The following is a 16,896-nucleotide window of genomic DNA, read 5'->3' as shown; positions in this document are numbered from 1 at the left end:
GCCCACAATCTTTGTTCCATGGAACCGCCCTCACTACTGAGCTCAACCATATACACAGCACTTTCCTCCCCAATGGCTACAGCAATCACAGTATAAAAAAAATAATCAGTTCCTCCCCCATCCTTCTCGTCAACAAGATTTTAAAAATGCCATCACCATACCCTACATCCGTGGCACATCCGAAAAAATAGCCAAGATTCTAAAAAAGTACAACCTACACACAGTATATAAGCCCCACCGCAAACTTGCTACCCTTATCCGTTCTACGAAAGATCAGCTCCCTCCTCTCTCTCTCTCTCTCTGCCTGGAGTTTACAAAGTACCCTGTTCCTGTAAGCTGGCATACTTTGGACAGACAGGCAGATCAGCATCCATCTGCCTGGAGGAACACAAGTCTTACATCTGTAAACACAACTATGTTTATTCAGGCTTGGCTGACCATGTCTTGGAGACCACCCACAGGGTATCATGGAAGAAAACCACCATGCTCCACCACAGCAAATTCAAGAAAGAGAGACTATTCTTAAAAGCAGCAGCTCTCAGAAATCAACCAAATCTTAATAAATATGATTGCATTCAGCTTCCGAAGATTTGGGAAACGCTCATCACCAGAGGTCCCACATTACATTCCAGGCCACCTACAACCGCCCTTAGAGGGCGCTCCACCTAGATAGGACTTTAGTGTCACCCACGTGGTTGGACTTAGTATTGTATGATATTTGTGTTCATGTTACATTAGTTGTTTTTGTAATCCCCGTAGATGTCCTAGTGACTAGGACGAAATATAGGAAGTATTAAATTCTGTTTTAATCCTTTTTGAGTGTTGTAAAAAATCCATTAAGCCTCCAACATGATACTGTTTTATGGTAATGTAGTTTATTTTGTTTTTAAGTGGAGTCTTGTGAAGAATTTTGTTGATAGTATTTTGGCTGTAGCCATTTTTCAGTAGAAATGTAATGCAGCTTGTTTTTGAATATATATGTGCATACTCCAGATGATGACCTTAATATGAAAGTCGACACTGGGAAATTAAAGTAATTATTCCTAACACAGTTGTAGTCTCCATAATTTTACTAAAATGAATGATTAACATTAACAGAAAAGCTGTTTTCATTAATTTCATTCAGTGGAACAATATCAGATTTCAATGTAGTTATAGCATTTTTTTTTTCTCCCTCTCTGAATAGGGACATTTGAAGAGGATTCAGAAAGTATGGATTCAACTGTACAGATTATTTGCTCGTTGTGCAACTCTTGTTACTACTGCTGAAAACAATGTTGTTTCTAAAATAATGTGTCAAAAGATAGCTGCCTTGGTAACAGCGAATCATCTTCAAGTAATGGTTTTCAATGTGCTTATTATTTCGAATAGAATAGATTCAAATGTTTTTTCTCCCCATTAATACTTTCCATTACTGAAAGTGCAGATTAAGTCATCTGAATATTACTAAGAATTGTAGGAAATGCAGTTTATGGCCTGTGAATGTGAGACAGGAAATAGTTAAATCTTTATGCATTGCATAAAATTCAGCCCTTTTCTCATCATATTTTTACAGTGTTTTTCCCTTGTATTTTTGAGAAAAATAAGCTTTATTTTTTAAAATAGATATGCTTGAAAAACCTGATATGGTGAAGCGAATTCTAATATTTGTACCATTTGTAAACATGATGAAACTGATGTTAGCGAAATAATAATATATCTTTATCCTGTATATCATTGCAATTACAACCAAATTAGTGAAGTTTCTCAAGAATTATGGTGTCAGAACTACTTTTGTGCCTCTTAACTAAACTACAGCCTTTGCTTCGTCCAGTGAAACTGAAACAGATGAAAAATACCCGAGATGAATTTCGATGCATCGGAGATCTTGTATTGCTGTTATGAGGTTGATAGAAGAATATTAGATTTCACAGAAATTATGCTCAGCTGTAGCTATCCTAATATAAAAACCTTATCTGCAACTTATTTGAATATTACTCAATTATGATTCTGTTATGGTATAAATGAAACCATACAAGTGTGATCACTAATATGCACAGAATATTTCCAAGCAATATGAGTTCTTATTTAGAGTAATAATAGTCATCATCATCATCGTCATGCATATCAAAGATTAAGGCCTAGCATGGCCTGTTCCGGCCTTAGAAGTCATCGTTGAATCTTTTAAGAGGACGTCCTGGTTTTCTTTTTCCTAATGGCTTGTACTTTAAGGCTTGTTTTGGTAATCTTTCTGTTTTTATTCTTTGAACGTGTTCCATCCATTTATGTTTATATTTTTTAATTTTTTCTATTACTGATTCTTGGTTTATTATTTTCATAATTTCTTCGTTTCTTTTGTGATCAAATAGAGTATACTTTGCAGTTTTTCTCATAAATTTCATTTCTGCTGTTATTAATCTTTGTCTTTTTGTTTTATTGTTCAGATTTCACTTCCATACAATAAGACTGGTAGGGCTAATGTATTGTATACTTTTAGCCTGGTTTGTTTTTGAACTAGGTTTGGTTTAAATATAGAGTTAATTACACCTGTTATTTTTAAATATTTTGCAATTTTTACATTTATATCTTTTTTATTTTCATATGTGATCATACATCCTAGGTAGTTAAATGAATTCACCTGTTCTAAGATCTTGTTATCTATTACTATTTTAGTTCTTGCTGAATCTTGTCCATTAAAGGCCATAGTTTTTTATTTTTCTGTTGATATTATCATACCATAATCTTTGGATATCTCATTTAGATTTAAAATAGCTTTCTGTAAGTTATATTCAGAATTTGTAATTATTATTTGGTCGTCGGCAAAGAGGAGAGTGTTTAAGTTAACTGTAGAAGAAGTTTAATTCCTTGATGTAAATTTTTATTCCATTTTATTATTATTATTTCATTTAAGTAGATATTAAAAAGAGTTGCTAAGAGGGGACATCCCTGTCGGACCCCTTGGTTTATCTCTCTCGTATATGATAGCTCGTGATTTAATCTTATATGTATTTGATTATTTTCATATATACTTGTGATAGCTTTTAGGATATTATTTGGTATTTGTCTTTCTTTTAATATGTTAAATAATATGTTTCTTTTAACTTTGTCAAATGCTTTTTCAAAGTCAATAAATGCAATATGTGTTTCTAAATTGTATTCTCTTCTTTTCTCTATTATTAATTTTAGGCAAAAGGCCAGGTCTATACATGATCGTCCTTTTCTAAATCCATTCTGTACTATTAAAGTTTTCGGAATATTTCATTAGTTTGTTATTTAAGATTCTGCTATATGTTTTGTAACAGGAATTTAGTATACTGATACCTCTATAGTTTTTAGGGTCATCTCTACTACCTTATTTAAAGATAAGAATTACAATTGCTTTTTTTCCATTCTATTGGGGGGTTACCAGTTAAAATAATGTAATTTATTTTTAAATAAAATAAATTTTATTTAAAAATAATAGGAGTCTTTCTTTGAATCCTGTTCCTGCATATTTATATAGTTCTGAACCTAGCTTATCTTCTCCAGGCGATTTTCCGTTTCTTGTTTCTTTCAGGCTGATTTCTAATTCTACTTTAGTTATTTTCTTTTCATTTTCATTAAATGTTTGCCAGTTGTCTTTTTTAAAATATTTATCCATCCACAATTCTGTGTAGAAATTTAGAAATTCTTCTGATTTCAGTCGGTGTTTAATTTTATGTTTTCTTTAGTATCTGCATTTAAATGTTTCAAAATCTTATATTCATTGGTCTTATTTTATATAAATCATGTTCTAAATTAGAAACAAATTTGTTCCATGATTCTCTGTCTTTTTCTGACTTCTCTTTTAGAAGTAGCTCTTATTCTTTTATATTCTATTTCATCTTCTAATCTTTTACTGCTTAACCATTTATGATAGGCTTCTTTTTTCATTTTGATTATTTCTTTGATTGTATCATCCCATATTTTAAATTTTTTCCTTTTATTGAATTTTTTGGTCTTTCCTAAGCTTTCATTTGCTGCTGCTTTTAATATCATTTTTATATTAAGCCATTCTATTACTTTAATTTTGTTTTATTTTATCTAGATATTGGTTAATTCTTTGTTCATATAGCCATTGTATATTTGTGTCATTTAATAATCTAGTTTTATAAACAAAGGTTTTAAATTTTCTTTCTGTTCTTGTTACTTGTAGCCTTTTAGGTGGCAATCTTAATTTTATTTTAATAAGGAAGTGGTTACTGCTTATTTCATATCCTCTGTGAACTCTAACATCTAACGAAAACTTTGATTTCTTTTCATTTAAGATAAAATAATCTAATATTGATTTCCATCCTCTTACTGCCCAAGTATATTTATGTATGTCTTTATGTTTATAGAAAGAATTTATTTTTAGGTTATTATGAACTACAAAGTCAATCAATTTTTTACCATTCCTGTTTAGAGTATGCTCTCCATATATTCCTATATTATTATTAATTTTCGTGATTCTAAAAGTCTCCTGCTAAATTTACATAATCATTTTTATTTATTTTATTAAATATATTTTGTAGCTGATTATAAAATTCAGTATTATCCTGTTCTCTTCCTTCTTGTGGGGCATTTAAACCAATTATTGTTTAATAACCTCTATCTATTTTTATTATAGCTTCTATTATTCTTTCATTTCATAATTTATGATGTTTTAACTGTTTTGATAGGGTGTTATGAATCCAAGTCATGACTCCTGCTTGTGCTCTTTGGTCTCGGTCAACTCCACTGTATATCACATTAAAATTTTTGGTTCTCATGGTTGCTTTTAATTTCTTTTTTGTTTCAGTGATTACTACTATTTTAAAATTTCTTTCATTTAATATTTGGCCTAATTCTATTTCTTTATATGCTATTCCTCTTACATTCCAGTTTGCTGTATGTATTATATTTTGTCGTTTCCATTTTTGTTTTACCTTTTCCATTCCAGGATCATTTTCCATAGATTCATTCCGATTACCTTTTTCTGTCAGCGTAATCTTTTTCTTCAGAAGTCTTAAGATAGGGCTGCTACGTTAAGGCTTCTGAACTAGCCTTCTTTCAAATTTAAACCCATAGGAGGAAAGGATATATCATTATCATCATCATCATCCTGCCATGTACCCTCAAGGGGTGTACAGGATATGACAGTACTACATGAAAAAATTACATCATTACTAACTTCCTATCTACAATTTTCCTCTAAATCAGTCTGTTACTTGTCAAGACTCCAACATTATCAGATCTTATATTTCTATCGTCTAAGGCACTTTGAACTGTATCAATCCACCTATATCTTGGTCTTCCTCTGGGTCGTTTTCCTGCCAATCTGGCAGAGAACACTTGTTTTGCCAATCTTTCCTCTCCCATTCTATTTAAGTGACCATACCACCTGAGATTAGCTCTGCTAATGCATTCCTGGATGCTGACAATGTCAAGTTCTTTCCTAATATCCTCATTTTTAATATGATGTTGCCATTGATGCCATCTGTTCACGCCTCTAATCTTTCTCAGGACTCTCATATCTGCGGTCTCTAGTCTTTGGTCAAGTGTTTTACTTCTGACCCAGCTATCAGATCCATAAGTTAAAACTGGTTTGAACACTGTCTTGTATACAGCTAATTTAGTGTTCCGACTAATTTCTCTCTTATTCCATATGAATTTATTCAGTTGACTTCCCACCATACCAGCTTTGCTGATTCTGTTGTCTATTTCTATATTTAATTTACCATCTTCACTAAAAATCGTGCCTAAGTAGCTGAAATGTTTTACTTGTTCCACAGGTTCTCCATTTACAACACAGTTGACATTTTCAATGATTCTGCCTATTTTCATTGTCTTTGTCTTTTTATTGCTGACCTTCATACCATATCTATTACAACAGCTATTCAATTTAGTCAGAGAATCTTGCAGACTTGTAGCGGATTTATTTAGAAGTATAACATCATCCGCATAAAGCAAAGAGCTGACATTAACATCTCCAATTTTGATAACAGGTTTAATACCACTTTCCTTCATAATGTGATCCATGTAGATAATGAATAACAGAGGGGATAATGTACATCCTTGTCTCACACCAGATTTAACATTAAACCATCTTCCTGTACTTCCTTCAATTCTAACTGCTGACTTACAACTCAAATAAAGACTAAGTATTGCTTGATATAATGCCCCATTGACACCATATAACTGCAGCGTATTGAATAGCTTCTCTCTTGGCACCTTGTCATATGCCTTTTCCAAATCGACAAAACTTAAATACAGATCTTTGTTATATTCCCATGCTTTCTCGACTATTTGTCTTAAAGTGAAGATCTGATCCTGACAGCCTCTATTTGGCCTGAATCCAGCTTGTTCTTCACCAAGCTTTTCTTCCACAATTCTTCTCAACCATTTCTCAAGTATACTTGCATAGATCTTGCCAGGAACACTCAGTAGGGAAATACCTCTGTAATTCTCATATGCAGTTTTATTTCCCTTTTTATATATGGGTACTATGAGAGCTCTACTCCAATCATCGGGAATTCGTCCCTCTGTCCAGGCTTTCTGAACTATGCAGTGCAGCCACTGTAAGCCTTTTATGCCACCATACTTCAGCATTTCTGGTCGAATATCATCTACTCCTGCTGCCTTTCCACATTTCAAGCCTTTGATGGCTTTTTCTACTTCAAGTATAGATATGTATTCCTGACTGCATGCCTGGTCAGTGTTTTTTATCACTGTGCTGTCATCACTGCTTGTTTCATTTAGCAGTTTTTCAAAGTAATTACTCCATACTTCAAGGATATCTTTTTCTCCTGTTTTCATGTCACCTTTATCATCTCTAACTCCTTTTACAGCACTCTTTCCTCCATTCCTAAGCTTCTTCAACAACCTCCAGAATATTTTGCCACCTTCTTGATATTTATTTTCTATGTTCCTGCCAAAGTCCTCCCATGACTTTTGTTTAGCTAGTTTTACACACTGTTTAGCTTTCTTACATTAGTCTGTGTATTCTGTAAGAGTAAAAGCTGACTTATTTGCCAGGAACTTTTGATATGCTTTCTTCTTTTCCTTCACTGCCTCTTTAACTTCCTGTGTCCACCAGGGAGTTCTGATTTTTTTATCCTTGCACACCACCTCACCACATGCCTCTCTGGCAGAATCAATCAATGTTTTCTTCAGAGTTTGCCACTGAATCTGCAAGGTTTGATTCCTGTTCTCAAACTCTTTCATTTTATTTTCAATAATCTTTCTGTATTTTAGTCTACAGTTAACATCTGAGAGCTGCTCAACTTTTATTCGCTTTAAAACTTTCTTACATGTTATTCTTTTCAATATGAAATTCAATTTTATCCTACTCAAGACTAAATAGTGATCACTTCCAATTTCAAATCCTCTGTACACTCTGGTGTCCTGCACCAGGGAGAAAACATCACTATCAACAATAACATAGTCAATGAGACTTTTCTTATTCCTTGCCTCTTCTCTCCACATGAATTTGTGCACATTTTTATGTTGGAAGGTGGTTTTAGTAATAACCAGTCCATGTCCTGAGCAGAAATCCAACAGATATTTGCCATTATTATTAGCTTTGCTCTTTTCTCCAAATTTTCCCAAAATATTTTTGTATGTCTCACAATCATTTCCTACTCTGCTATTTAGATCCCCAACAAGGACCAACCTTTCCTTTTTCATTGTGTCAGTTGCTTTTTCTAGAGCGTGAAAAAATTCCTCCACTTCTACCTTAGTAGAACCTTCTGTGGGACCGTAGGCACAAATAAGTCTCATTGTCCAGTTCCCCATTCTCATATTTGCCCACATTACTCTACTTGAGACTGACTGCCATTCAAGAAGATTAGCCTCGTATTTTGTGTTGAATACTATGGCTACTCCTTCTTTTCCTTGATTATCATTGCCTGAATATAACATTTTGTATTTATTGCTCAGAAAGATCTCACCAGTTTTGGTCTTTTTTGTTTCAGTCACCCCTATTATGTCAATCTGGTACTTATCTAATTCCTCAGCTAGCTCCATTTCTTTGCCATTCAGGCTTCTTACGTTGATCGTACCGATCTTTAACTCTGGTGATGTTGAGTTGGGGTTTGTTTTCAGATTTGTTCCAGTAGCTGACTTTTCGCTGTTCGCCCTGGTTCCCTGGCGAAAACAACAGGGGCCTTGTTTAACTGGGCGATGCCCCAGCCGACATGAAATTTTGTCATGTTGTACCATCGTTTTTTATTTTGGTTTAACCAATAAGAATACAATTTGGTCGGCTAAATCCCAAATTGCCAGCCCATCCTCGTTCATTCAGTATCAAAGTAGATACCCAGCAGGGTGCACCACGAGAAGGTGAGGATTGGACATTGGAGGGGACTGATCCATGGTCAGAAGCCCTGGTCGGTTCTCCGCATTCCTTTAAAGGCTATGTGGAGGTCTCCTCTCAGTTATACAGCTTTGACCCTTAAGGTATATTGAAGGGGAAAAAGTAGATTATAGTGGAATAGAGTAGAATTATAGTAAATGTTTATAGAGGGGACATAGTTGTTAGGCCAGAAATGGAAAGACCCCATGGCCCTCAAGTACTCTAATAGCATAAGGGTCATAAAATAAGAAGAGTTGGCTGATAAGGTGTTATAGGAAAGATTGAAGTGAGTGAATCATCCTCAAAGTAGAAGAAAATGAGGATAGATCTAGCTAGGGGATCCATGGTAGTGCCACTTCCCTTACAATCAAGATGATTGATTGCCCTTTATGGCCTGTTGGTCCACGAATCCTTATTCAGTATATTCGGACTACCCCACCATATATACATATACACATGTATATATATACACACACACACACACACACACACATGGTGGGCTCCTTGATCTGCCACCCAGGGGACCCGCTCTCTAGGGGGTTACAGGTTCCCCCGAGAGAGTAATAATAGTACTAATGAAAATTATTAAGAATATGAGAGGATAGGAAGAAATAACGTTTTAATCTGCATGACATGACACTGTTTGGAGCAATTATGTTAAAATTTTGTGTGCGCGCGCGTGTGTGTTAAAGATACCAAGAAATTTTATATTTGGTTTTTAATCCTTTTCCCAAAGAAACAAAAACAAAGTTTTGTACATGAAATATATTCATGTCTGAGCTACTTGTATAATGACTTTAGAGGCTAATGACTTCACATCACTTGCCTTAGTATGTATCCCATAATGCAAAGCACATCACCATTTCAGATGTGTATAATGCAGTGCATAATAGGAATGGTCACAACCCAGACTGGTTTTTACCTTTATGGGATACATACTAAAGCAAGTGATATGAAGTCATTAGCTTCTATATTTCACATGCAAAAGTTTGTTTTTGCTTCCTTGGGAAAAGGGTTAAAAACCAAGTATAAAATTTCTTGGTATCTTTAACGTATAATAAACCCAAGGTAAAAACTTTCTATATGTGTGTGTATATATATATATATATAATATTTTTCGATAAATAACGTGCACCCTCAACATTTTCATCACTCCTTTTGATATATAGATAACGTGCATGCACCAACTAGCGGTAGAGTTATTAAGTCCAGACAGAGGACGGAGGAATTCTTTGCAAGCACTTGCTTTGCTAGTAGCAGTGGTTGATACAGCCTGTTTTAAAATATTTCATAAAGTCAATCATTATTTGTTTATATTTTGTTATTAGATCTGAATTACCCATGGAAGACAGAAGTACTTCTCGGAGAAAATCCTACAGAGCACAGTTCAAGCTTGAAGTGGTAGAAGTAGCAAAGGAAAAAGGAAATCGTGAAGCTGGTAGATTGTTCAGTGTTAGAGAAAGTAGTGTTCGTGAATGGTGAAAGGCTGAAACAGTCCTGAAATCTTATGAGGAAACATGCTATGAGGTTTAGAAGGTGCTTGTGGAAAACCATAGGGAAAAAACTGTTTGATTGGATTGTTAGCGAAAGAGCTAAAGGTATGAGTGAGCTACTGTTTGTGTGTTGCAGGAATCGGAAAGAATTGCACAAAATGATAATATTAAGGATTTCAAGGCCTACCCATCTTGGGTTTTTGTATTTATGAAGAGAAACAATTTAAGTGTGCTCTCCTCCACTAGTCTTGGACAAAATTTGCTGTGCGATTGGGAAGCGAAAGTAGCTAAATTTCGTTTGTTTCTGAGAGAAAACTTGTGTGGGGTTGATGCTTGTCACTTTGTGAATATGGATGAGGCTCCCGTAAGTTTTTACATGCCTAGTTCTAGGACTGTGAATTTGAAGGGAGCAAAAGAGGTTTCAGTTGCTACAACAGGGCACGAAAGGTCTAACTTTACTGTGGTTCTCTGCGTAACTGCAGATGGTTCCAAACTGCCACCGATGGTGATTTTCAAAAGAAATACTGCTCCAAAAGGTTGATTCCAAAGATATTAATGTCACTGCTAATGATAGATGTTAGATAAATTCCGAGGTTATGAAATTTTGGTTGCAGAATCTGTGGTGAAAGAGAAAAATTGCATTTTTCAACCCAAAATCTTTGTTAGTGTTGGATTCATGTAGGGCACACACGACAGCAGAAGTTAAAAAAATTGTAAGTATTCCAAATTGGCTGTCATTCCAGGTGGTTAAATAAAAAAAACTCCAACCCCTTGATCTTGCAGTAAATAAACCATTCAAAGACAATTTGTGAGCTAAGTGAGAAGACTGGATGATGAATGGCATCCATGAATATAATAAAACAGGGTAGATGAAAAGAACATCATATAAAGATATAGTTATATCTCATATCTATATATAACTTATGCCCCAAATGATTTGTCTGATTTGTCATCTAGGCTGTTGGGAAGAGGAATGTGTTTGTTTTAGGATATATTTGAAAGCAATAATTAAGGAGAATGCCATATTTGGTTAATATATTTGAACTACTGAAAGGTGTAAATATTTGAACTGACATTAATAGCCATGCGAAAATGACAGATATAAATGCAAGACAGAACTGGTGTGAATGGAAATCCTTTCATTATCATCAAATTAATTATTAATAATTAACATTTGACCACCAATAATGGGATGGAGCAAATAATGTTACCCTATGAATTGTAAACATTCATGTTTGCATTTATGATAGGCATTATGATTTGCATTAAAAATGAGAAGAGGGTAAGCGATTTGTTTGCAAAATATAAATAACTGACCAATTATAAACAGTGGCTATATGCATTGGTAGGTCAATAAAGCACAACAAAACAATTTGTTGTGCTTTATATTTTGTAGGGGTGCTTAAGGGTCAAAGCTGTATAACTGAGAGGAGACCTCCACATAGCCTTTAAAGGAATGTGGAGAACCGACCAGGGCTTCTGACCTAATGTCCAATCCTCACCTTTTCGTGGTGCACCAGGATACCAGGGCGAACAGTGAAAAGTCAGCTACTGGACCAAATCTGAAAACACACCCCAACTCAACATCACCATAGTTAAAGATCGGTGCTATCAACATAAGAAGCCTGAATGGCAAAGAAATGGAGCTAGCTGAGGAATTAGTTAAGTACCAGATCGACATAATAGTGGTGACTGAAACAAAAAAAAAAAAACTGGCGAGATCTTTCTGAGCAATAAATATAAAATGTTATATTCAGGCAATAACAATCAAGGAAAAGAAGGAGTAGCCATAGTATTCAACACAAAATACGAGGCTAATCTTCTTGAATGGCAGGCAGTCTTAAGTAGAGTGATGTGGGCAAATATGAGAATGGGGAACTGGACAATGAGACTTATTTGTGCCTATGGTCCCACACAAGTTTCTACTTAGGTAAAAGTGGAGGAATTTTTTGATGCTTTAGAAAAAGCAACTGACACAATGAAAAAAGGAAAAGTTGGTCCTTGTTGGGGATATGAATAGCAGAGTAGGAAGTGATTGTCAGACATACAGAAATATTTTGGGAAAATTTGGAGAAAAGAGCAAAGCTAATAATAATGGTAAATACCTGTTGGATTTCTGCTCAGGACATGGACTGGTTATTACTAACACCATGTTCCAACATAAAAATGTGCACAAATTCACATGGAGAGAAGAGGCAAGGAATAAGAAAAGTCTCATTGACTATGTTATTGTTGATAGTGATGTTTTCTCCCTAGTGCAGGACACCAGAGTGTACAGAGAATTTGAAATTGGAAGCGATCACTATTTAGTCTTGAGCAGGGTAAAATTGAATTTCATATTGAAAAGAATGACATGTAAGAAAGTTTTAAAGCGAATAAAAGTTGAGCAGCTCTCAGATGTGAACTGTAGACTAACATACACAAAGATTATTGAAGAAAAAATGGAAGAGTTTGAGAACAGGAATCAAACCTTTGGAGATTCCGTGGCAAGCCTTGAAGAAAACCCTGATTGATTCGGCCAGAGAGGCATGGTGAGGTTGTCTGCAAGGATAGAAAAATCAGGACTCCATGTTGGACACAGGAAGTTAAAGAGGCAGTGAAGGAAAAGAAGAAATCATATCAAAAGTTCCTGGCAAATAAGTCAGCTCTTGCTCTTTGAGAATACAGAGACAAATGTAAGAAAGCGAAACACTTTGTAAAACTAGCTAAACAAAAGTCATTGCAGGACTTTGGCAAGAACATAGAAAATAAATATCAAGAAGGTGGTAAGATATTCTGGAGGTTGTTGAAGAAGCTTTGAAATGGAAGAAAGAGTGCTGTAAAAGGAGTTAGCGATGATAAAGATTACATGAAAACAGGAGAAAAAGATATCCTTGAAGTATGGAGTAATTACTTAGAAAAATTGCTAAATGAAACAAGCAGTGATAGCACAGTGGTAAAAAACAATCAACAGGCATACAGTCAGGAATACATATCCATACTTGAAGTAGGAAAAAACCATCAAAGGCTTGAAATGTGGAAAGGCAGCAGGGGTAGATGATATTCGACCAGAAATGCTGAAGTATGGTGCTATAAAAGTCTTACAGTGGCTGCACTGCATAGTTCAGAAAGCCTGGACAGAGGGACGAATTCCCGATGATTGGAGTAGAGCTCTAATAGTGCCCATATATAAAAAGGGAAATAAAACTGAATGTGAGAATTACAGAGGTATTTCCCAACTGAGTGTTCCTGGCAAGATCTATGCAAGTATACTTGAGAAACGGTTGAGAATAATTGTGGAAGAAATGCTTGATGAAGAACAAGCTGGATTTAGGCCAAATAGAGGCTGGGATCAGATCTTCACTTTGTGATAAATAGTCGAGAAAGGATGGGAATATAATAAAGATCTGTATTTTAGTTTTATCGATCTGGAAAAGGCATATGACAAGGTGCCAAGAGAGAAGTTATTCAATACGCTACAGTTATATGGTTTCAATGGGGCATTATATCAAGCAATACTTAGTCTTTATTTGAGTTGTAAGTCAGCAGTTAGAATTGAAGGATGTACAGGAAGATGGTTTAATGTTAAATCTGGTGTGAGACAAGGATGTACATTATCCCCCCCCCCCTCTGTTATTCATTATCTATATGGATCACATTATGAAGGAAAATGGTATTAAACATGATATCAGAATTGGAGATGCTAATGTCAGCTCTTTGCTTTATGTGGACGATGTTATTCTTCTAAATAAGTCATCTACAAGTTTGCCAGATTCCCTGACTAAATTGAATAACTGTTGTAATAGATATGGTATGAAGGTCAGCAATAACAAGACACAGACAATGAAAATAGGTAGAATTGTTTAAAATATCAACTGTGTTGTGAACGGGGAACCTGTGGAACAAGTGAAACATTTCAGCTACTTATGCAAGAAATTTAGTGAAGATAGTAAATTAAATATGGAAATAGACAACAGAATCAACAAAACTGGTATGGTAGGAAGTCAATTGAGTAAATTTATATGGAATAAGAGAGAAATTAGTCGGAACAGTATATTAGCTGTATACAAGACAGTGTTCAAACCAGTTTTAACTTATGGGTATCTGAGAGCTGGGTCAGAAGTAAAACACTTGACCAAAGACTAGAGACCGCACACATGAGAGTCCTGAGAAAGATTAGAGGCATGAACAGATGGCATCAATGGCAATATCATATTAAAAATGAGGATACTATGAAAGAACTTGACATTGTCGGCATCCAGGAATGCGTTAGCAGAGCTAATCTCAGCTCTGCTAACGCATTCCTGGATGCCGACAATGTCACTTAAACAGAATGGGCATGGAAAGATTAGCAAAATAAGTGTTCTCTGCCAGGTTGGGAGGAAAACGACCCAGAGGAAGACCAAGATATAGGTGGATTGATACGGTACAATGTGCCTTAGACGATAGAAATATAACATCTGATAATGATAATATTGGAGTCTTGACAAGTAATAGACTGATTTGGAGGAAAGTTGTAGGTAGGAAGTTAGTAATGATGTAAATTTTTCATGTAGTACTATTATATCCTGTATACCCCTTGAGGGTACATGTCAGGAATTTGATGATGATTATATTTTGTATGCTTTTCTAAGAATTTTCTTTTATTCACTGATGATCGGTATGCAATTTTTACATAATTTCTGATTATCAGAATTTTCCAACCTACGTTACTCTTACGTTACTGTGTTACTCCTACGTTGATTACAATTTTTTTTTTGTCAATAGCTCTTCTGTCTTATCAATAATAGATATTTCACATATGCTAATATTTTGTTGGAGTTCTATCACCCAGAAGCCTGCCAGTTAATCAGTTAACCAATATGGATCTACAGATCTCCTCACCAACGTAACCATCTCTATACCCAAGCTGTGGGAAGGTTTAGTTAAACCTGTTTCAGTTTCTGTAGACATTTCTAAGATGCATAGGCCTACTTACCAAATTACCATTATGTAGTTTGTGAAACCTTTGCAACTGAATAGCCAGTTTCCTCGCTGATTGTTTACTCTGTTCCATAATACTTAATGGCACAGCATATACTTACATCCATAACGGATAGCTTCCTTTCTTCAGATTTTCCCACCAGTGCTGGAGTTTCCCGGGGCTCAATAATTTTGTCAGCACCTTTCTCTTTATTTATTAATTGCCTTCTCTTTCTCTCTAACCTCAAATCCTGCCCATAGTTTTCCCAAAGACAGTATACTTGTACACTCTATGCTTCCTTTTCACTTAAGAACTGGCATTACTCTTATCAAAAGCTATGAGTTCTTTTTCTTGGAATACAATCTTTGCTTTAAACACTGATCTCCTTGTCATATTTCAGTAAGAATGAGAACAACCATGTCAACCTCATTACCACCAAAAACAAAGTCCTGTCTTTCATCCAAGAAAGACCTTGCTTACCACCTCTCATGTTTGATAGTACCCTGGTTTCCATTCAGGGCTAGATCTCTCTGTTTGGCCTGACTTACATATTTAGCTTCTCTCAACATAAGTACATCCCATCTGTAGCTTCATCGTCATCCAAAAAAACTAGGTATACTTTTTTTGCTGTAGACATAATTTCTGACGTGCACAACTCCTAACACTGTATTAATATCAAATCTGTTCCACCTTAAAATATTCTTTGCATATATGAGATGGTGTGCATATGTTTACTGGTGTCTGGAAGAAAGCATGCTGTCACATTAATATATTTTGTACCTCTTTTATACAAACCGAATTCCTTAATTCCTTGAATGACTGAACTTGAATAAACAGTTAAGTGCTTTACACACACATCTGATTTTTAGGTATAATTCACGATATACTGTATCCATTCCTACCCTGATTTTCCTCCAACTTAATTTTCCATTGAAAAATATTAAGCCATCTACTTCCCAGTTTTATATTTAGGAGCAATATGTGAAGGCTGACCTCTGGTGGTAACATATGCCCTATCAGTAAATGGTGGGGAATATGAGAGCTAGTGGACTGCTGAGTTACAAGCTTTGTCCAAGTGGGCCACTTTCTTCAGAAAAAAGTTTGACACACACACACACACACACACACACACACACACACACACACACACACACACACACACACTCATGAGCCAAAACATTATGACCACCTACCTCCCCAGTAGCACGTTGGGACTTCTTTGGCCAAAATAACTGCTTGTCTTAGCATTCACTTCATCACAGAAAGTGTCGAGGTGTTCTGAACTAACTAGACAGATTTGCATACTTAGGTTCAGCTACTTAGTGAGGCACTGCCACTGATTAGTAGATGCAGCATTCCATGTGATCCTTCAAATGATTAATAGAATTCAAATCATGAGAATTAGGTGACAGTAGGAGCACACAGAATGCTCGGATCTGTTCTTCAAACCATGCTTGTATAATGTGAGTATTGCAACGTTGAGCACTGTCTTTCTGGAAGAGTTCCAGATCTATCAGACCACATTATTACCATAGGGCAATACATGATCTGAATCAGTCCCTAGGTAGGAATTAGCAGTTAGAATGTGTTCACTGGGAGATGAGAGGATCCAGTGATGTTCATGAGGACAATCCTTATATCAAGATACTCTGGTAACCAACCCATTTAGCTGGGTGATTAATATGTGTGTGTGTGTGTGTGTGTGAGTGAGATTAATTTTTTAACTTGGGGATATTGTATATTAGGGTTACCAAGTAATTTTATAAGCTTGGTTATTTAACTGCTAATCCCAAGTATGCAAACAATGAAGTTTGTGCCTGAAACATAGTTCAAGTCTAAAGATGGTACAACACCAGGGCAACTCATTGTAAAGGTGTTATATCATCTTTAGACTTGAACTATGTTTCAGGTGCAAACTTAATTGTTTGCATACTTGGGATTAGGAGTTAAATAACCAAGCTTATAAAATTACTTGGTAACCCTAATATACAATACGCGTGGATGGGCTTATGTGTTCGTCAGACATTTTTGTAATAGATTTCACGGTTTGATATGAACACAGATGATTAAGAAAATAACTATATATTAACTTAAAAGCTAATATTTCGCTGGTATTATATCCAGCATCTTCAGAGCACACAACACAAAGT

At 35.3% G+C, this 16,896-nt stretch overlaps 1 protein-coding gene across 1 annotated transcript in view; it reads left to right on the top strand.

Moving 5' to 3' along the window:
* The window catches only part of LOC150105437 (telomere-associated protein RIF1-like), a 396,727-nt gene that overhangs the window by 337,569 nt on the left and 42,262 nt on the right, over positions 1-16,896 (top strand). The window contains exon 19 of the mRNA XM_090393961.1: positions 1,187-1,336. Within this exon, the coding sequence (XP_090250087.1) occupies positions 1,187-1,336 (150 nt within the window). The remainder of the gene's footprint in view (positions 1-1,186; positions 1,337-16,896) is intronic.

Source organism: Typopeltis vanoorti, chromosome 6 (genome assembly GCF_054136105.1).
Source record: "Typopeltis vanoorti isolate ZY-2024b chromosome 6, IOZ_Tvanoo_1.0, whole genome shotgun sequence".
Classification (NCBI taxonomy): Eukaryota; Metazoa; Arthropoda; class Arachnida; order Uropygi; family Thelyphonidae; genus Typopeltis; species Typopeltis vanoorti.
The sequence above is the reverse complement of the archived record's forward strand: the minus strand, read 5'-3'. Positions and strand labels throughout refer to the sequence as shown.